General features: G+C 45.2%; 1 protein-coding gene across 1 annotated transcript in view; it reads right to left on the minus strand.

The window, feature by feature from the left end:
- Positions 1 to 21,685, minus strand: part of LOC137536724 (neuropeptide FF receptor 1-like) — a 118,200-nt gene that overhangs the window by 81,411 nt on the left and 15,104 nt on the right. The window contains exon 3 of the mRNA XM_068258946.1: positions 19,825 to 19,924. Coding sequence (XP_068115047.1) covers positions 19,825 to 19,924 — 100 coding nt within the window. The remainder of the gene's footprint in view (positions 1 to 19,824; positions 19,925 to 21,685) is intronic.

A 21,685-nucleotide genomic window follows, 5' to 3' on the forward strand; every position in this document is an offset into this window, starting at 1 on the left:
GCCTGATCCTGAGGTCTGAGTGATGCGGCGGCGGCGGTAGAGGGAGCAGACAGAGGGGGTGAGCGGCGGAGATCCGTGGCACCCCAGGACAGATTGGGGGCACGTGCCCCCCCAAAATAGGGCTAGCGCTGCCCCTGAGCTCCTGTATGTTTATATAATTGATTGTAGGAAAGAGGGGGCATGGACGCTGAGATGTGTCAGGCAAAAAGTGTATGTGTGGGTGAGGAGGGGGGCCCAGGTCCATATTCCGCATCGGGGCCCCGAGGTCTGTAGCTACGCCACTGGTCTCGCAGTTAGCAATCATGTGACCCCCAACAAGACAAATTCAGCAATCATGAGGCCCCTATCAAGACAAATTCAGCAATCATAACAGATTCAAAGATAGAACAGCGCTATGTGCACACAATGAGGCCTTGTGGAAAAACAGGTACAAACTTGAAACCGACACAGCTCTTGCAACTTCTCTGTGCCTCCACGTTTAGAAAACAACAGTCCAATCTTGTTCATCACAGGCAAAGAAAAACGTGGGCACCAGTAAAATGCACACCTCTGTGTTTAATGATGCATAGCAGCAAACATTCCAACAGATTTAACAGCAAAAAGGCAATACTTCACCCCATCCAGGTGCACCCAGCATAGAGACCCCTCGTTCAACAATTGTTTCACATCAGAGATACATCATCAAGGACCCTTTGTGATCTTGGCAGCGTGGGACGGAGCTCCACGCCAGCAAGACAGCGCTTCCCTTTAAAGGACTTCCGGGTGCGCTCACATGATCCCGCCGGCCAATCAGATTTGCCTGTACGCATGACGCGGCCACATGCGGACAAAAGTACGCATGCGCATACTACATATACGGGTTGGCTGCCTCCCACGGATGAACGTCGCATACCATGCGTCCATTCATCCGGGTGGGATATATTATGCTGCCAGACCCTAGCAAAATACCTGTTGCCTTCTTTGCACAGGGTTACTGATCGACCAGGGGGAGCAATGACCAGGCGGCCTGTACATCCAACCTGGAAGAATACTCTAGATAGGAGACACAGTAATTCATACATATAAATAATTACAAAAACCATTAGTAAAAAGTGAGAAAAGGTCACCAAGTGTAATGAAACAAAAAAGACAACGCCACAGATTCAGCCCAAGGGGGAAATCTATTAAGAAGATCTATATTAGAATTAGCTCAATTGTTCACATTACCCTCCCACTTAAATAACCCCTCCCATACATAAACCCTCCCTCAAATATTCCCTTACAGCAAATGTATAGATGCAAATCTAGTATTTACATTAGGAGCAAAGAGCCTATGTCATCGTATGTCTACCTTTCAAGGAACACAGCAAGGTCATTTTTGTCATTGAAACCTAACGGACCCATGGCCTCGGTTTTAGAGATTAGATATGCTTCTCGCTGCAACAATATTTTCTCACGGTCCCCTACCCTTTTGGGATTCTGGACATGCACCAAGCCTACCATCCTCAATAGTGAAGGGTTTCTGTCGTGCGCCGTACTAAAATGCTCGACCAGCCTAGGTACCCCTCCTTCACCTTTTCTTTTAGACCTGATGTGTTCCACAAGTCTTTCACGCATAGGACGCGTGGTTTCACCGATATGATATCGAAGACAGGGACAGAAGAGCACATAAACGACAAATGCGGTTCTACATGTAATTAAGTGTTTGATCTGGACGTCCAGATGTCCTAACCTAACATTTGTGAACACAACCACGGTCCTGGAACCCCTTCAGGGAAACAAATCCTTGAACTGCCGGTGCTACGCCTCACCCAGGTCACCCACCTGAGGATAAAGTCATGCAAACAGTGAAGAGGCGGCACACAAACGGCTTTGCTATTTAAAGCGTATATTGGTGGTGGAGCAACACTACATGTTACGAACCATCGCGGTTCTTCATCAGGTGATACCTGATGAAGAACCGCGATGGTTCGTAACATGTAGTGTTGCTCCACCACCAATATACGCTTTAAATAGCAAAGCCGTTTGTGTGCCGCCTCTTCACTGTTTGCATAACCTAACATTTGCTACTCTCAGCATGTGGCTACATGTAGGACAGAAACCACATGGGAAACTTCCCATAATTCTTCTACTGTTTAGCCAATTATCCTGATGCTGCTGAATCTGCTCACTTTGGGTAACCACAGAACCCAGGGTAAACCCCTTTCTGTAAGCTATAGTAGGTGCCTTAAGTAGTGTTGGGCGAACAGTGTTCGCCACTGTTCGGGTTCTGCAGAACATCACCCTGTTCGGGTGATGTTCGAGTTCGGCCGAACACCTGACGGTGCTCGGCCAAACCGTTCGGCCATATGGCCGAACTAAGAGCGCATGGCCGAACGTTCCCCGAACGTTCGGCTAGCGCTGTGATTGGCCGAACGGGTCACGTGGTTCGGACCCGAACGCGCTCTGATTGGCCGAACTGTCACGTGGTTCGGGTAAATAAATACCCGAACCACGTCATATCTCCGCCATTTGTCTGTGGGTTTAGCTTTGGGTAGGCAGGCAGGGTAGTTCGCGCTCCAGCCACGCTAGCCAGGGTCCCCCCCAGTCATTGTGTGTCACTGCTGGGAACAGTAGTACACCGCTCGTTCAGCCACACTATATAGCATTCTGTTTACTGCCACTCTGTGTACCTCGCTCAGCCACACTATATAGCATTCTGTTTACTGCCACTCTGTGTCTGCTGGGAATAGTAGTACACCGCTTGCTCAGCCACACTATATAGCATTCTGTTTACTGCCACTCTGTGTACCTCGCTCAGCCACACTATATAGCATTCTGTTTACTGCCACTCTGTGTCTGCTGGGAATAGTGGTACACCGCTCGCTCAGCCACACTATATAGCATTCTGTTCACTGTTCTGTGTCTGCTTGGAATAGTGGTACACCGCTCGCTCAGCCACACTATATAGCATTCTGTTTACTGTTCTGTGTCTGCTGGGAATAGTGGTACACCGCTCGCTCAGCCACACTATATAGCATTCTGTTTACTGTTCTGTGTCTGCTGGGAATAGTGGTACACCGCTCGCTCAGCCACACTATATAGCATTCTGTTCACTGTTCTGTGTCTGCTGGGAATAGTGGTACACCGCTCGCTCAGCCACACTATATAGCATTCTGTTCACTGTTCTGTGTCTGCTGGGAATAGTGGTACACCGCTCGCTCAGCCACACTATATAGCATTCTGTTTACTGTTCTGTGTCTGCTGGGAATAGTGGTACACCGCTCGCTCAGCCACACTATATAGCATTCTGTTTACTGTTCTGTGTCTGCTGGGAACAGTAGTACACCGCTCGCTCAGCCAGAGTATATAGCATTGTGTTTACTGCCACTCTGTGTACACCGCTCAGCCAGACTATATACCATTGTTTACTGACACTCTGTGTACACCGCTCAGCCAGACTATATACCATTGTTTACTGACACTCTGTGTACACCGCTCAGCCAGACTATATACCATTGTTTACTGCCACTCTGATTCTGCTGGGAACAGTAGTACACCGCTCGCTCAGCCAGACTATATACCATTGTTTACTGACACTCTGTGTACACCGCTCAGCCAGACTATATACCATTGTTTACTGCCACTCTGATTCTGCTGGGAACAGTAGTACACCGCTCGCTCAGCCAGACTATATACCATTGTTTACTGACACTCTGTGTACACCGCTCAGCCAGACTATATACCATTGTTTACTGCCACTCTGATTCTGCTGGGAACAGTAGTACACCGCTCGCTCAGCCAGACTATATAGCATTGTGTTTACTGCCACTCTGTGTACACCGCTCAGCCACACTATATAGCATTGCGTACTCTGCCAGTCAGTGTGTATATTGCTGGGATCAGTAATACTCCACTCACCGTCAACCACTATATGAGCTCAACATGAGTTCCCCAGAGACCTCCGCTGTGAGCAGCACTCCCAACAACAGCAACAGCCAACGCCCCACGCAAGCTATAACATCCACCCCAGCAGCCAGTGGTCAGCAGCAGCCCTCCCCGGAGGAGAACGTTGTGTCCATCAGTCCGTCGCCAGAGCGATTAATGAGGGCTGCCATTGAGGAGATGATGGGGCCTGATGTGGAGGAGGAGGTCTGGCTCAGGCCAGCATCCCAAGTTAATGTTGAGGACGATGAGGGGTCTGTGTCTGGGGATGTTGGGGTGGCAGAGGTGGTGGGTGGGTCAGACTCAGGAGAAGAGTTGTATGATGAGGATGATGATCGGGACCATCTGTATGTGCCTCAGAGTCCGACCCCGGAAAACATGTTGTATCGTGTGTTTAGGTACTAAAATCTGCGTTCCCTCCCAGTAGTGTTGGGCGAACAGTGTTTGCCACTGTTCGGGTTCTGCAGAACATCACCCTGTTCGGGGTGACTATATAGCAGACTATATAGCATTGTGTTTAATGCCACTCTGTGTACACGGCTCAGCCACACTATATAGCATTGTGTTTACTTCCACTCTGTGTCTGCTGGGAACAGTAGTACACCGCTCACCCGCCACTGTATAGCATTGTGCTCTGTGTCACTGCTGACAATAGTGGTACACCGCTCACCCACCACTGTATAGCATTTCTGTACTGCCACTGTACTGCTGCCAGTCAGCGTGTACTTTAAGGATAAGTGAAATGAGGAAGAAATCCGGTGAAAGAGGGAGGGGCAAGGGAAGAGGTGTTTCCCCTGACGGTTCACGTACAGGCCACAGGGGAGCACCCAAGAAAACCCACTCAATACTGCCCATGTTGTCCAGGACAACAACCCTCACAGATCCAAAAGAACAGGACCAGATAATTACTTGGATGACCTCTCAAGCGTCCAGCAGTGGGTTAAGCAGCACCAGCACATCACGCACGAGGTCCGAGTCCTCAGCCAGTTAAAGTCTGGGCTTTCTTTGAAGACTGCACTGAGGATGTTACCATGGCGATTTGCAAGGTGTGCAAGACCCGCCTGAGCAGGGGGAAAAGTATTAACAACCTCTCCACCACCAGCATGAGCCGCCACATTCTATCCAAACATCCCACTCTGTGGGCAAACGCGGCAGGACAGGGTACCACCAGCAACACTGCCTCCCTTGGATTCACCAGACTCACCACCAGACCCGCCTCAGCAGCAGCAGTAGCCCAGCCATTGCGTGGTTCACAACATTCACAAACATCAGACGATGCTGACACTGTCACTTTCCGGACTAGTGCTCTTGAGGTCTCCCAGTGTTCATCAAACACAACAACCAACAGCCCTTCGGTGTGCAGCGCTACGGTTGAGTTGTCTGTCTCTGAGATGTTTGAGCACAAGAGGAAATTGCCAGCAAATGACCCCCGGGCCGTGGCAGTAACAGCCAGCCAGCATAGCCAAGCTTCTGGCCTGCGAAATGCTGCCATATCGAGTGGTGGAGACAAACAGCTTCAAGGGCATGATGTCAGTGGCCATCCCACGTTACGTGGTTCCCAGCCGCTACCACTTTGCGCGCTCTGCAGTGCCTGAGTTGCATGAGCACGTGGTCAGCTAAATAACCCGAAGCTTGAAGAATGCCGTTGCCTGCAAGGTTCACCTCACCACTGACACCTGGACGAGTGCGTTCGGCCAGGGTCGATACATCTCCCTTACCGCGCACTGGGTGAACCTTGTGGAGCCTGGCAGCGATTCCTCACCTGCTACGGCGCGGGTGTTGCCCACGCCGCAAACAGCTGGATAACAACAGCAGCACCTACCTCTCTGACTCCTTCTCCTCCAACGCATCTCAAAGCTGTACCTCATCCGGAAATGCTAACCCAGCACCAGCAGCAGTAGGATCGTGGAAGCAGTGCAGCACAGCTGTTGGCATGCGTCAGCAAGCGTTGCTGAAGCTGATCTGCCTTGGGGATAAGCAGCACACAGGGGAGGAAATTTGGAGGGGAATAAAGGAACAGACGGATTTGTGGCTGGCACCGCTGGACCTGAAACCGGGCATGAAGCTAGACACCTGGCACGAACTGGCAATGTACACAATAGAGGTGCTGGCTTGCCCGGCAGCCAGCGTTATGTCGGAACGCTGTTTCAGTGCTGCCGGAGGCATCATCACAGATCGGCGTATCCGCCTCTCCACAGAAAATGCAGACCGTCTGACTCAAATTAAAATGAATCAATCCTGGATTGGAAACGACTACGCAACACTCCTGGACCCCAACCAAGTAACATGACCGATGAACATCTGGGATGGTTTAGCGTTTCCGGTCCCTGTTTATTGAACCTCTCATCTGTATTACATTTATGACTGCATGGCGGCAAAAAGCATTGCTGCTATATCCGCACGCTTTTTGTCCTCATGCAAGGCCTGGGTTGTTGTGTCTCACAAAGCGTGGCCTTCTCCTCCTGCGCCTCCTCCTGTTCCATCACGTGTGCTGCTGCTGCTGCTGCTGCTGCTGGGTTACTGTTGCCGGTCCCTGTTTATGGAACCTCTTATCTTTATTACATTTATGACTACATGGCGGTACAAAGCATGCTATCCGCACGCTTTTTGTCCTCATGCAAGGCCTGGGTTGTTGTGTCTCACAAAGCGTGGCCTTCTCCTCCTGCGCCTCCTCCTGTTCCATCACGTGTGCTGCTGCTGCTGCTGCTGCTGCTGGGTTACCGTTGCCGGTCCCTGTTTATGGAACCTCTTATCTTTATTACATTTATGACTACATGGCGGTACAAAGCATGCTATCCGCACGCTTTTTGTCCTCATGCAAGGCCTGGGTTGTTGTGTCTCACAAAGCGTGGCCTTCTCCTCCTGCGCCTCCTCCTGTTCCATCACGTGTGCTGCTGCTGGGTTAGCGTTGCCGCGTGGTCCCTGTTTATTGAACCACTTATCTTTATTAAATTTATGACTGCATGGTGGTACAAAGCATGCTATCCGCACGCTTCTTGTCCTCATGCAAGGCCTGGGTTGTTGTGTCTCAAAGCGTGGCCTTCTCCTCCTGCGCCACCCTCCTCCTATTCCATCACGTGTGCTGCTGCTGGGTTAGCATTACCGGTCCCTTTTCCTGGAACCTCTTATATGTATTACATTTATGACTGCATGCCGACAAAAAGCATGTTACCTGTGCAAAGAAAACAGACATTTCCCGCATTTAAAAGACAGTTTTCCCTTTGAAACTTTAAAATCGATTTTCTCAAAAACTATAAGCTCTTTTTGCTAATTTTTTTTTCCTCTTGTACCCACTCCCAAGGTGCACATACCCTGTAAATTTGGGGTATGTAGCATGTAAGGAGGCTTTACAAACCACAAAAGTTCGGGTCCCCATTGACTTCCATTATGTTCGGAGTTCGGGTCGAACACCCGAACATCGCGGCCATGTTCGGCCTGTTCGGCCCGAACCCGAACATCTAGATGTTCGCCCAACACTAGCCTTAAGCACCTTATCTCCTAATCCTGTGTCACGCGTTCTAAGATGGACCAATTTTTAGAAATGATTACCTTAATTTTTCCTGACATAGGTGTGTAATCAAACACAAAGATGAAATTATCCTTGTCTTTGACTCTCTCTTCTGGGGATTTTTGGTCCTCCGCCCCTCCCAACAACTGGTTCCTATCCTGCTCTCTTACTCTCTCCAGAGCCCTATCAAGGACTGCAGCCTCGTAACCTCACTCTACAAATCTCTGGTACATCTTACCTGACTGTAATTCAAAGTCCTGTTCATTAGTGTTATTCCTTTTTAACCTCAAAAATTGGCCACATGGGATGGCTGATTTCACATGGGGGGGATGGTAACTGTTGTTGTGTAGCACCGAACGCACGGAAGGTATGTATCTGCCGCTGGCCGCCGCCTGCATACGCTGTATTCAATGCTGGAGGGGAGCGCAGAGGGAAGAGCCCGAGGTGAAGGAGGGGGGGGACCATCCCCCTCCCCGCCAAGTGTGGCCATAGCTCTCCCCTCATGCTGCGACCCCTCCAGGTCCTAGCTGCGGAGCACCCCAGTAAACAGATTGGGGGCACCCTAGGACATATTGGGGGCACAGGCCCCCCTAAAATAGGGCTAGCAACACCACTGCTGTGATCTTATGTAATGTCCTTGAAACACCACTGGGACACTGGATTCCAGCTGCTTTGGGGATTCCCCTAAAATAATATTTCCTAGCTGATGCTACAGTGCCAGTCCTTCATGTGAAGCTGAAGCTTTTGGAATAAGCACGTGCTCCTGTCTTGAAGCAATCAAAATGAGTACACTGCAGAGTAATTTGTGATACTGGGCATTTTCTGTAAAGCTGGTATGCGGTGGGGCTGTCGGGACTACAGGGCCGGACTGGGACATTGGGGGCCTGCCAGAGAAATTAGATCCTGGGGCCCACATGCCCCACATACCCTACTCTCGTGGTCCCTATAACAGCATTACCTAGTGGTATAGTGGTCACCCTCCCTCCCCTATAGTGCTGCAGAAGATGTCAGTGCTATATAAATACATAATAAGAATGACATTAGACTATGACTATGGTAGGGATTAGATTGTTAGCTGAGCTCCTCTGAGGACAGTCAGTGACATGACTATGTACTCTGTAAAGTGCTGCAGAAAGTGTCAATGGCCTGAATGGTTCGCCCGGCAGGTAGGATTTCAGTTGTCCGCGGCGGGTAGCAAACACATAGCACGTTTGACCCACCCCCTATACCTCGTCATTGGGCTAAACGTTGACCCTCTACATCACCGTCAGCAGACACATGGCAGGCAATCAGGCTGAACTCCCTCCTGGACCCCCGCCCCCCCCCCCTATAAAAATGTTGCAGCGTCGGCCATGTTCTCAGTCTCTGCTGCTGTATTGAGAGGAAGGGAGAGACATTGTTGGAAATAGGGAAAGCATTAGTTAGGCTCTTGTAAGCTTGCTAGTCACTGAAATTTGTTGCTGAAAGTACCCCAAAAACGCTCTTTTGAGGGCTAATATTCTTCTGATGTGTTTTGTGTGTGTTTTGTGTGTGTGTGTGTTTGTGTGTGTTTGTGACACTTACACTACATAGATACCCCAAAACAAAAGCCCTTTTGAGGGCTCATATTGTTCTATTCTTTTTGTGTTTGTGTGTGTGTGTGTGTGCGTGCGTGCGTGCGTGCGTGCATGCGTGTGTGTGTGTGTCACTGAAACTGTATAGATACAGCTCTGTCGCAGCTGGCCCTTGCTTTACTGTGCCAGGCCCAGCACACTGTATTACCAGTGCATATCTTTCCACTGTGTTTGTGTGATTTAACTTAATATACCATAGCTCTCTTTGTGGGTGACACTGCATAGATACAGCCCACAGTTGCCAGCTGGCATTTGTAGTCCGCCCGCCAGCACACTGTATTATACCAGTGCATATCTTTCCACTGTATTTGTGTGATTTAACTTACTATACCAAAGCTCTCTTCGTGGGTGACGCTGCATAGATACAGCAAACAGTCTCAGCTGGCCCTTGCTGAAGTCCGCCAACACACTGTATTACCACCAGTGCATATCTTTCCACTGTATTTGTGATTGTGTGATTTAACTTGCTATACCATAGCTCTCTTTGTGGGTGACACTGCATACATACAACCCACAGTTGCTAGCTGGAATTTGTAGTCCGCCTGCCAGCACACTGTATTTTACCAGTGCATATCTTTCCACTGTATTTGTGTGATTTAATTTACTATACCACACTGCATACAGCCCACAGTGAGACAGGGACAGTTAGCTAGGCTATTCTTTATTGCTGAAAGCACCCCAAATAAAAGCCCTTTTGAGGGCTCGTATTATTCTATTCTTTTTTATTTTTTTTATTTTGTGTGTGTGTGTGAGACACTGCAGACAGGCCAGGCCGCAGTCATTGCTTGGCCTTGCAGTTCTACTATCCTCTTCTATCTATTACAAGCCAGCACACTGTCTATCATCGTAAGCTGTGCTTAGCTTGCAACTGTATCTGTTATTGATATCTGTGTGGATTACACACTGCATACAGGCCACAGTCAGTTGCTGGTCCTTGTAGTTCTACTATACTCTAACTATTGCAAGCAAGCCAGCACACTGTCTATCATAAGCAGTGCTTAGCTTGCAACTGTATTTGTGATTGGAAGTACGATAGGATATCTCTCTGTGTGTATACTATAGGATATCAGCCCTGTGATACACACACACACACACACACACACACAGCTGCTATGTATTTGACACTGATTGTGTGCTTCTTTGTTATTACACACACTGTCTACCACTATTGAATATTGTTAGTACTTCTGCGCATACTCCCCCCCCCCCCCCCCCCATATGGAAAAAATAACAGGCAGAGGCAGACCACCCTGCAGGTTGTGCTGGCGTGATTTTGTGCGGCCCTCGACCAAAGTACAGTGTACAGGAGGCACATACCCTCAACCCCCAAGATTGTCAGGACGTAGCTAACTATTTAACACAGAACACCTCATCTTCCTCAGCTTCCGCATGGTACCGTGACATATATTCCTCCTCCTGCTCTGATTCTGGCACCCCACAACTACTGAACACTCAGCCGGCAGCCACCACAGCTACTACTAGCACCACAGCCGCTCCACATCAGATGTCGCAGGAGTCATTCACACATATTTGTGGGGAATGTACTGATTCACAACCATTATTGTTAATAGATGAAGGCGTGAAGGATGTTTCACTACCTCATATGTCTGAGTTAGGTGTCACTATGGACGTAAGGTGTGAGGTTGATGAAGTACCTGTTGTTGGTGCAGTTTTGGAGGTGTCTGATACAAGCGAAGCTGTGGATGATGATGATGATGATCATAGCATGGATGTCATGTGGGATCCCTGAAGACAAGCTGAACTCCTGGACTATTGGGTAAGCAGGCTTGACCTGTGGCCAGAGCTGTCACAATTTGCCATCCAACTTATTGCTTTCCCCGCCTCGAGCGTCTTCTCAGAAAGATATTGGTAGGTGAACAGAGGCGCCAGAAGGATAAAAGTACATAAAAATTTTTAAAAAATTGCTGGGAGGAAGTGGTGGACTCGCCTCCGTTAAAGCAGACACCAAGGACTGTAAATATATAGATATACACATTTATTGAAAATACCCCAAAGATGCAACGCGTTTCGCGGGCACAGCCCACTTCTTCAGGCAATAAGCAGGGGATAAACAACAGCAATTCAGTTATAGCAAGCAGAGCACCTCTGTCTTGTCAGAAAGGACCTTCAGCACAGCAGGAGGCATTGTCACTGAGAAGAGAAGTCGCCTAGGTCAAAAAAGTGTTCAGTACCTCACCTTTATTAAAATGAATGAGGCATGGATCCCGGAGGGCTACTGCCTGCCTGAAGACTAAGTCAGTCCCCACACAGCATCTCTGCCTGCATGCCGCTGCTGCCTGCCCGAAGACTAAGTCAGTCCCCACACAGCATCTCTGCCTACATGGCACTGCTGCCTGCCCGATGACTAAGTCAGTCCCCACAGAGCATCTGCCTGCAGCAGGCCGCTTGACTGCCTTCTCCGCCACCACCAACAGGGTCCAGGACTCCAGGTGTATTCCTGAATTTTTAAGGCTGCTGCTAGCAGAGGCTGCTACCAAAAAATAATAATAATTTTTCTGGTGTGTGTACATGCCTAATTTTTCTGGCTGCACTGTAGCTGAAACAAAAACAAAAGGCATGTACGAGTACATGTGTCAATTCCCCTTCGTGATCGTTACCTTGCCGAGGTGAAGGGGCTTGCGTAATACAATGAAACAATGACCTATATGAGTGTGTTGGGTGGCACACCCAAGATAATAAGGACGTTGCTTCATTGTGGACAGACCAAATTCGATCAGCTGGACAGTCGTTGTTCTGTCATTGAGCTACCTCAGCCCAATCATATGGGCTAGAAAACCGCCATTGCCTGCACTCTCACCAATGTGCGCACCAGCACGGCCATCACTACACAAACAGCTGTTTGCGGTGCTTTAAACAGTGAGTTTGGTCTGTCAGTGTGAAGCAGTACACTACTTACACTACCTAATCCATGTATACACACGCAAGATATTTTAAAGCACTTTATGCCTCCAGTTTAGGAATGCAATGTAATTTCTGCCCTGTGACAAATGCTCCGGATGCGAAGTAGTACAGATTGGTGCTGATCCTTTTCTGCACTACGATGACAATTATGTGAGGGGAATAATTTTCAAAAGTACAAAAGCAGATCTGTAACTGCGGGATCTCATCATTCTAAACTGTATCGAAAAATTGTGAGATAAAGAGAGAAGGAAGTCCTGATCAAACACAGATTCAGATGATTAATACAAAAAATAGAAACGTTTATCAATCAAATAGTTTTTAAAATCACATGTGGGCTCCCTGCCCCCCACCACAGACCCCCCCCCCCCCCCCCCGGATGAACCCAACAACCAAAGACCCCTTAGAGAAAAACACTCATTAGCTTAGTTGCAGCTACACAGCCAAAAATGTATCCAAAAAGATTTATATATCAGTTCAGTTCAGCATGTTATCTGGCCATAAATAGTTCATGCAAATAAGATACACTGAATGGATTACTGCAGAAGAAATGCAGGCAATAAGTTGTACCAACACTCTCTCACTCCCAGCCACCAGATATTGCTGGTAGAAGAAAAAACAGCTTGTCATAAGTTTGATGAGTCCCCCTTGTAACAAGGGTATCTCCAACCCACCAACTCAGAGGTGGTTATCATAAGCGTTCATAGGTAATTGCAAGCAGTGGAGCTTAAAACATAGCTGTGACACACAACAGACATGGACCCTGCATCTGCAAGCGTGCTCAAAAGCCTTGAGAGATTGTTAATCACATTGTAACCAAAGTATCCTCAGTACACTGTTGCAAGAGAAGCCATCATGCATAGCCATATAGTTGCATGGAGTGAAGTATGTGGGCAAAATTGCGAAGCAAACATCAATAACGCCACTTATACAGCAGCCCTCAGCGAAGCTTCAACATCATAGATTGTCAGCAAGCATGGCAGTCATGGTACACCAGTTAATGCTTCAATGGCCTGAAAGCTGAAACACTACCCCAAAGTAGCAGCAAGTCAGAATGAATTTATGTTGGCCCCCACCAAGCCTGTCACTGAATGGGAACTACGGCTGGCATCATGGTAGATTCATTCCGATCACCATAACATTTTTCTGGGAGAAAAATGAACGTCCACTGCCCACTCCATCTTGGAACACCTCAATCTTCTCTGGCAGCACATGATTTACCTTGTAGTACTTCTGGAGAGGAGAGCTGCCACAAGGTACAGCTTCAAGCCATCCATAATCTCCTGATGTGGAAGGAAAAGACTACATGGGAGTATCAGCGGGTCAGGCAAGAATTTATGCTGGCCACAAAGCCTGTCACCAAATGGGAACTCTGGCCGGCATCATGGTAGATCCATCAGATCACCATCAGATTTTTCCCAGGGAAGAATTACCGTCCACTCCATCTCGGTACACCACAATCTTCTTTGGCAGCGTATGATTTACCTAGTAGTACTTCTGGAGAGCTGCCACAAGGTAGAGCTTCAAACCAGCCATCAATACTACCCTGCTGTGGTTGTTGAAAGATTACACAGAAGTATCAGCGGGTCAGGAAAGAATTTATGTTGGCCCCCACCAAGCCTGACACTGAACGGGAACTCCGGCCAGCATCATGGTAGATCCATTCCGATCACCATCAGATTTTTCCGGGGAATGATTGTCCACTCCCCACAGCTCTCCTTCAAGCTTGCAATTTAATTGTAGCGGAATTTTCACCTGCACTCTTGCCAACGTGTGCACGGTCATCCCTACACAAACATTACTGCCGAGAGGACTGACAGTTTATGTCCTGGGAGTGTCAACTGATGACAACTTTTTGTGGCTTTTTATTAGCGGTGCGGTAAACACTCAGTTTGGTCTGTCAGTTTGAAGCAGAACAAAAACAAAAGTTTGCTTTCCTAAAACAGAAAGAATTTGCGATAATTCAGGTTGGAGTGAGCTTGAGATGTCTCCCAGTGCAACACTTAATATATGCAAATTAACCATTGTACCCTTAGAAGCTAAACACACCTCCAGAACCGCTGGAATGCAATGATGTGTCAGCTTGTTAATTTGTACAGAGCCATAATAATCCAACATGCATACAGACTGTTTCGGATTGTTTGATCCTCATCAGTGCATGGCATGGATTAATTTGGCTCTATGGAGTAGGGCTTGTAAATCCGAGAGGCACAGACTAACCAGCAAGCTCATGGTGACCCAGAACTCATTGGAGTGTGTAAGGGACTACAATGGTCCTAAAAGCCCCCTTACTAAGATGTTAAGAAAAACAAAAGTTTGAAGCAGTACACTACTTTCACTACCTGATTGATGTATACACACGCAAGATGTTTTAAAGCACTTTATGCCTCCAATGTAGGAATGCAATGTGATTTCTGCCCTTTAGGGATTATAACCCTATTCTGCATCAAATACGTAATTTTCCCAGGGACTTTTGGCATGTATCCCACTCCGGCATGCCCCCCTCCAGGTGTTAGACCCCTTGAAACAACTTTTCCATCACTTTTGTGACCAGAAACAGTCTATGTAGGTTTTAAAATTTGCCTGCCCATTGAAGTCTATGGGGGATCACCCGGTTCACGCGAACTTAAACTTTTGCTGAAGTCCGCAAACCCAAAATCTGAGGTTCGAGCCATCTCTCTATATAACTACATAATAATAATATGGTAGGACATAATACCATGACTATGGTAGGGATTAGTTTGTATGCTCCTCTGAGGAAAGTCAGTGACATGACTATGTACTCTGTAAAGTGCAGCAGGAGATGTCAGGGCTATATAAATACATAATAATAATAATATGATAGGACATTAGACAGGCTATGGTAGGGAGTAGATTGTGAGCTCCTCTGAGGACAGTCAGTGACATGACTATGTACTCTGTAAAGTGCTGCAATGCAATGTCAAAGCTAAATAAATACATAATAATAATATAGTAGGGCATTATACTAGGACTATGGTAAAATTAGACTCCTCTGATGACAGTCAGTGACATGACCATGAACTCCGTAATGTGCTGCAGAAGATGTCAGTGCCATATACATACATAATAATAATAATATGGTAGGACATTAGACTATGACTATGGTATTATTAGAGTGTGAGCTCCTCTGAAAACAGTCAGTGACCTAACTATGTACTCTGTAATGTGCTGCAGAAGATGTCAGTGTCATTAAAATTTGTAATAATAATATGGTAGGACATTAGACTCAAAGTTTGTGTTCCTCTGAGAACAGTCAGTGGCATGGCTATGTAATTTGTAATGCGTGGCAGAATATGTCAGTCGGATTTGTACTTTTTAGCGCCCAAGGCCGACTATCTCCAGCCACCCCATGACAACAGTGGGTTCAGATAGGGTTATCTGTCATGTGGAAGGGTGGTGGTTAGGGATACTCATAGATCAGGAGAACATTAGGCTATGGTAGGATCAGATTGTGAGCTCATTTGAGGACAGTCAGTGGCATGACTATGTACTCTGTAAAGTGCTGCAGATGATGTCAGTGCTATATAAATACATAATAATAATATGGTAGGACATTAGTCTATGACTATGGTGGGATTAGATTGTGAGCTCCTCTGAGGACAGTCAGTAACATGACTATGTACTCTGTAAAGTGCTGCAGAAGAGGTAAGTGCTATATAAATACATAATAATAATATTAATAATAATAATAATAATATGGTAGGATATTAGTCTATGACTATGGCAGGATTAGATTGTGAGCTCCTCTGAGGACAGTCAGTGACATGACTATGTACTCTGAACATAAGGCTATTGCCCGCAGCTGATGTGTATTTGCATTTGCAGAGAGCTGGGGTGTGTCAGTGTCACTTGTAGTTCTGCAAGTGTGTGCTGTGAAGGGCAGGTGGGGGAATCATGCCAAGATGTCTTACCCCAGGCAGGACTGTGATCCCTCTCACTCAGCTACCAGGCTGGACAGTGACCTCATAACGCTCTCTGCAGCTCAACCCATCGTCCTCGGTTCTCCTTGGCATGTTTCCCTCTCACTGCATTTGCCTTTCTCTGCACGAGCCTTCAGAGCTCAGTGCACTCCTTATCTTCTAGAGCTCCCCCAGTGGCATCTCCTCTCATCTTTCTCCGAACATAACGAGCAGCTTTGCCTGTGTGTCCATTATAGGTGCACATATGGAGGAGTGCAGAGAGGAGAGGGGCCCACCATGTCACATGACGGGGACGTCACCATTATTGAAAGGCCTACCAGAATTTTCCCCAAACCCCCGCCGGGCCAGGCTGAGCCTGCTCTACCATACTGATTAGCTCTGGATATCAGTGCTGGGGCTCTGCTATTGCATAGCCAAGTTCAGATTATATATTTTAGACTATTTAATGATGTCTGGGTATTGGGACTAAACTATTATGTAGCCAGTCTCTGGATATCGGTTTTAGAGCGTTTAACGTGTATCGGGGCTCGACTGTTATATAGCCAAGCTCTGGGTATTTAAAAAACACAAATGGGTGAAACTGACAGCCGAATGTAGTGAAGTTTGCTTTGTGATAGAAATTAATTTTAAGAGTGAAGTAATATTCACAAACCTGGGGTACCACAAAAGTAACTACTGAATAGGCAGTGGGGAAAATTTTTTGAACTCACTCAAGTTAAGAAGTTGCTCTCTGTAGTAAAATAAATGGGTAACATTTACCATCAAGTGTTACAATGTGAGTTATTCCACGTGAGGGAAAAATGGTTTGGTTGCTCTTTCGCACAGTGTGTTTGTTTCCTATTACTGACAGTCAGCTGCTGTCAGCTGGCTAACGTGTGAGGAAAATGTAAAGAATTGTCTGTGGAAAACCGTGGCCATTTTCTGCATACTCAGGTGTGATCGCTACCTAACTGTAAACATGTGTGTGAAATAATCAGCATGTGTTCTGATGTCTTTGTATGCGTGTTAGTGTCTGTTGGAAATAAAGTTGGTTTAAGTGAAAAAGTTTCTTTTTTTGGTATACGCTGGTCATGTGGGAGATATGACATTGAAACAGCATGAAAAACATAGCAGCCATGACTATTTGTGCAATGTGATTGGCTGCCATAACAGCACAGGCTTGGAAATGATTGGGTAAGAGTTCATGTGTGGCGTATCCAAAGAAAGGCATGTTTTAATAGGTTATGATGTAATTATGCATGAATTAAAATCTGGGTGAGAGCTAAGCATGTGTTTGGGGTGGGGGAGGTTAAACCTGTGTCAGCTATGTGGGGGATAATTTATATGTGACATTTCATTAATACCTAAATTATCCCTGGTAAAATTTTATTTAGCCATACAAAAAACATAACTGATGGTACATGACAACTGTGGATATTACATTCTGGTCATGTGAAGGTGGATGTGATCTAAAATGTCAGTTTAAGTTTTATTCAAAACTTTTCTGTATCCCTGACATTTGACAACCAGCATTGCTATTAATATGTTCCCAAAAATATACAATCACTTTTTATCTTTCTACACTGACATAACATATGCAATTATTTTTTTCACCTGAGTTACCTGCTAGGATATAATTTTCATCTTCTCTGTAAACTAAATTTTCGGCATTTTACAATTGAAAAAGTACCCAAAAATTGGTAAAAAAAAGTACTGTCAAATTTATTTTAGGTATTTTCTTGCTTGATGGTGACTTAAAAAGCATTTTAGTAAAACTATCACCTAGGAGAAAACTCAGGAGAAAAACTGAATTGCATATGGCCACCAGGCTCCTATTCAATTCTTCTTTTCTCCTAGGAGATCATTTTTCATCTTCTGTTTAAAATACGTTTTCAGCACTCCGCAATAGAAAAGTACCAGAAAGTAGGAGGAATAAGTACTGTCAAAATTATTCTGAGTTTTTTCTTTCTTGCTGGTGGCTTAAAAGGCATTTTATTGATACACTTTGAAAGTATCACCTAGGAGAAAACTTAGAACAAAGTGGCCCATATGCAATTCACTTTTTCACCTGTGTTGAGGAGATAATTTTTCATCTTCGATTTATAATACATTTTTAGCACTTTGCAATGGAAAAAGTACCAACAGGAACTTGAAAAAGTACTATCAAAATTATTTCAAGTATTTGTTTGCTTTGTGGTGGTTTAAAATGCATTTTATTGACAAGTTTAAAAATTTCACCTAGGAGAAAACTTAGGTGAAAAAGTGAATTGCATATGACCCAGTGAATTGAATAAGGACCCCATATTATACAAATCTTCCTAAAAGAGATTACAGTAATTTATTAATAACGCTATTTGATAAAAAGCCATATTTCATTATATAGTAAAGGAGTGCTTGCTCAATGAGGAATACTTGTCCCCTCATCAGTGAAACAAACACACTGCTTTACCAAACTAAATTGTGTATATTTGTGACTGCATGTTAGAGCTTTCTGAAGCGAGCTGTATATATTTTTCTTTCTAATAGGCTGTTGTGTGACTATGTTTACATGACATTTAACTTGCATTTACACTATTTTCACCTATCTCTCAACTGTCACTGTGTAAGATCCGGTGGCCACTTATGGCGGCGGAACGCCGAGACCCACGCTGAGGTGCAAGCCTCTTCGGTCTCGGCCTGTCTCTGACGTCACTGGAGCGCGTGGCGCTCAGCTCCCATTGGATAAGCAGCAGACGCACTCTCAGTACGCGCTCCACTGCTGTAAATATTACCCTAGTGTGTGCATTGCGTGTCAGCCTCTCTGCTGACACGCTCTCTGCTGATTGCTTACTTTGGATTCCTTGACTTTCTGATTGGTTAGTCCTTGTATAAATGTAAGGTGAGCGCCCTCTGTCATTGCCCGTGATAGCCTATGCTGAGCTTGTTGCTGAGATTGCGCTCACACCAAGTGCTTGTCTTGCTGTTGACTTGTGCCTGTCTCTTGACTAAGCTTCTTTCAGATTGCTTTTCCGTTACCGAATCAGCTTGAACTTGACCACGCTTCTCTATTGGATTATCTGTTACCGACCTCGGCTTGTTAAAGGATTCGCATGAAAGCTGCCTGGACTGACTCTGACTTTATTGACCACGCATCTGTCTAGTATTTATACTTCAGCCATTAGGTGCTATCTTGCCATCATCTGGATTGCCACAGCTTATGGGCCTCAGGTGACTATTCATTATACTGTGTTTGTATTGCTCATTGCTGTGTTTGGTGTTTTCTGTCTGCCAGGTTGTATGCTACATCTGCCTGCAGGGTATTGTCATTTGTATTAGGCAGGAGTTCCGCAGGCGTTAGGGCTGGGCTATAGATCAGTCATATGGGCATATGGGCATATGGCCTGACTCATAGCAGGTGACCAGGCAAGCCTGACACACTGTAATTTCAGCCAGCCAGTTATCAACATAGTAGGACCTGGTGATACTGTGAGAAGACAGTGTCTGTTTTTGATGTTCCCTTGTAAATAGAAGCAGTGTTCCTGTATGTTTTTTTGTGAGGGATAGACTCAGAATACCGTTGTCTTCTGCAATGCCAACATAACACTACAAGATTTTAAGCTTTCAAAGATGTGGCAAGGAAATGTTTTTAGAGCAAACCCGTGATGAGGAGGAGAGGGAAAGTGTAACATTTGAATACTTACCCAAGTAGTGGTAAAGCCAGCAATGCTGCCCAGAGCCCTCCTCTTCTTGAATTGCATTCAGAGGGACCCAGTGCTGGAATGGTAGCATGTAATCCAGGAGGTCTCTGGACTATCCAAAGGGTACCCTCTATTGAGGGTTGTATATAATTGAGAAATGTATCTAATTTACTACAACTTTTTTCCTTTTCAGATACTTTTTAAATACATACCATTTCAAAATTTAGATTGTACCCATACATGTAAAAGAGGCTGCCAAATTTATACAACTGTAATAAAAATACCTTTCCACTGCAATAGCAACTAGAGTGAAGACGGAGGCTGAAACAGACATCCCTTGGACAAGACCACTCATTTTACACATGATGTTGTCAAAAGGCCACCCTAGAAGACAAAAACAGAGAAAATACAAAAACGCTATTAAAGATTTTAGTTTATATTATTTTGGAATTCATTGGAACACAAATTCCAGTGCATATGTGTGTTTCTGTAGTAAACACTATTACTAGAATGGCAACACTAGTGGTCTGGGCTTGTGACACTGATGTATGCCAGGACCCATATCTTCATCGGATAAAACTAACAATAACTTCAGTTAATACTATTCTCTGCTGAGATTTCGAATTTCCAATACCTGGTTGCCAAAGTATTATCTTTTAGTGCTTAAACATCTTAAGGATTATGGCCTCAATTCACAAAGTGTTCCTCCCATCTATATTAAAGAATCTAAGTTATTTTTCTTATCACCTTGGTGATAGATCATGCACTCACTAACCTTTCTCATTCTTATTTTTACAATTTACCTGACACAATCTTAACTTCAGGAATACATCCGTAAGTTAAGGTTAGAATGGTGTTAAATGTCACACCTCAGAGAGGAATTCAAGTGAATGAAAGTCTCACCCATGGGGACAGTGACAGCAATAAAACTCCTTAAAGGGTTGTAAGCCCTTTTCAAATTTTTAAAAACAAAAAAGAAAAATCTTGCATTTGGGTTCTAGACTTAATCTTGTGAAAACCTTTTCTAATCTTTTGAAATGATACTGTCAGCACCTAAATTTATCTTCAGGAAGGATCATATTAGGAGCTAAAACAGGAACAACTATCCTTAACCACTTGAGGACCACAGTCTTTTCACCCCTTAAGGACCAGAGCCTTTTTTCCCATTCAGACCACTGCAGCTTTCACGGTTTATTGCTCGGTCATACAACCTACCACCTAAATGAATTTTAACTCCTTTTCTTGTCACTAATACAGCTTTCTTTTGGTGCTATTTGATTGCTGCTGCGAGTTTTACTTTTTATTATATTCATCAAAAAAGACATGAATTTTGTCAAAAAAATGACTTTTTTAATTTTCTGTGCTGACATTTTTCAAATAAAGTAAAATTTCCTACACATTTGAGCGCAAAATTTATTCTGCTACATGTCTTTGATAAAAAAAAACATTCAGTGTATATTTATTGGATTGGGTAAAAGTCATAACGTTTACAAACTATGGTGCCAAAAGTGAATTTTCCCATTTTGAAGCATCTCTGCCTTTTCTAACCACCCGTCATGTTTCATGAGGTGCTAAAATCCTAGCATAGTATAAATACCCCCTAAATGACCCCATTTTGGAAAGAAGACATCCAAAAGTATTCAGTGAGAGGCATGGTGAGTTCATAGAAGATTTTATTTTTGGTCACAAGTTAGCGGAAAATGACACTTTGTGACCAAAAAAAAAAAAGTTTCCATTTCTTCTAACTTGCGACAAAAAAAAAAATGAAATCTGCCACGGACTCACTATGGTCCTCTCTGAATACCTTGAAGTGTCCACTTTCCAAAATGGGGTCATTTGTGGGGTGTGTTCACTGTCCTGGCATTTTGGGGGGGCCTAATTGTAAGCACCCCTGTAAAGCCTAAAGGTGCTCATTGGACTTTGGGCCCCTTAGCGCAGTTAGGCTGCAAAAAAGTGCCACACATGTGGTATTGCCGTGCTCAGGAGAAGTAGTATAATGTGTTTTGGGGTGTATTTTTACACATACCCATGCTGGGTGGGAAAAATATTTCCGTAAATGACAATTTTTATTTTTTTTACACACAATTGTCTATTTACAGAGATATTTCTCCCACTCAGCATGGGTATGTGTAAAAATACACCCCG

Source organism: Hyperolius riggenbachi, chromosome 10 (assembly GCF_040937935.1).
Source record: "Hyperolius riggenbachi isolate aHypRig1 chromosome 10, aHypRig1.pri, whole genome shotgun sequence".
Classification (NCBI taxonomy): domain Eukaryota; kingdom Metazoa; phylum Chordata; class Amphibia; order Anura; family Hyperoliidae; genus Hyperolius; species Hyperolius riggenbachi.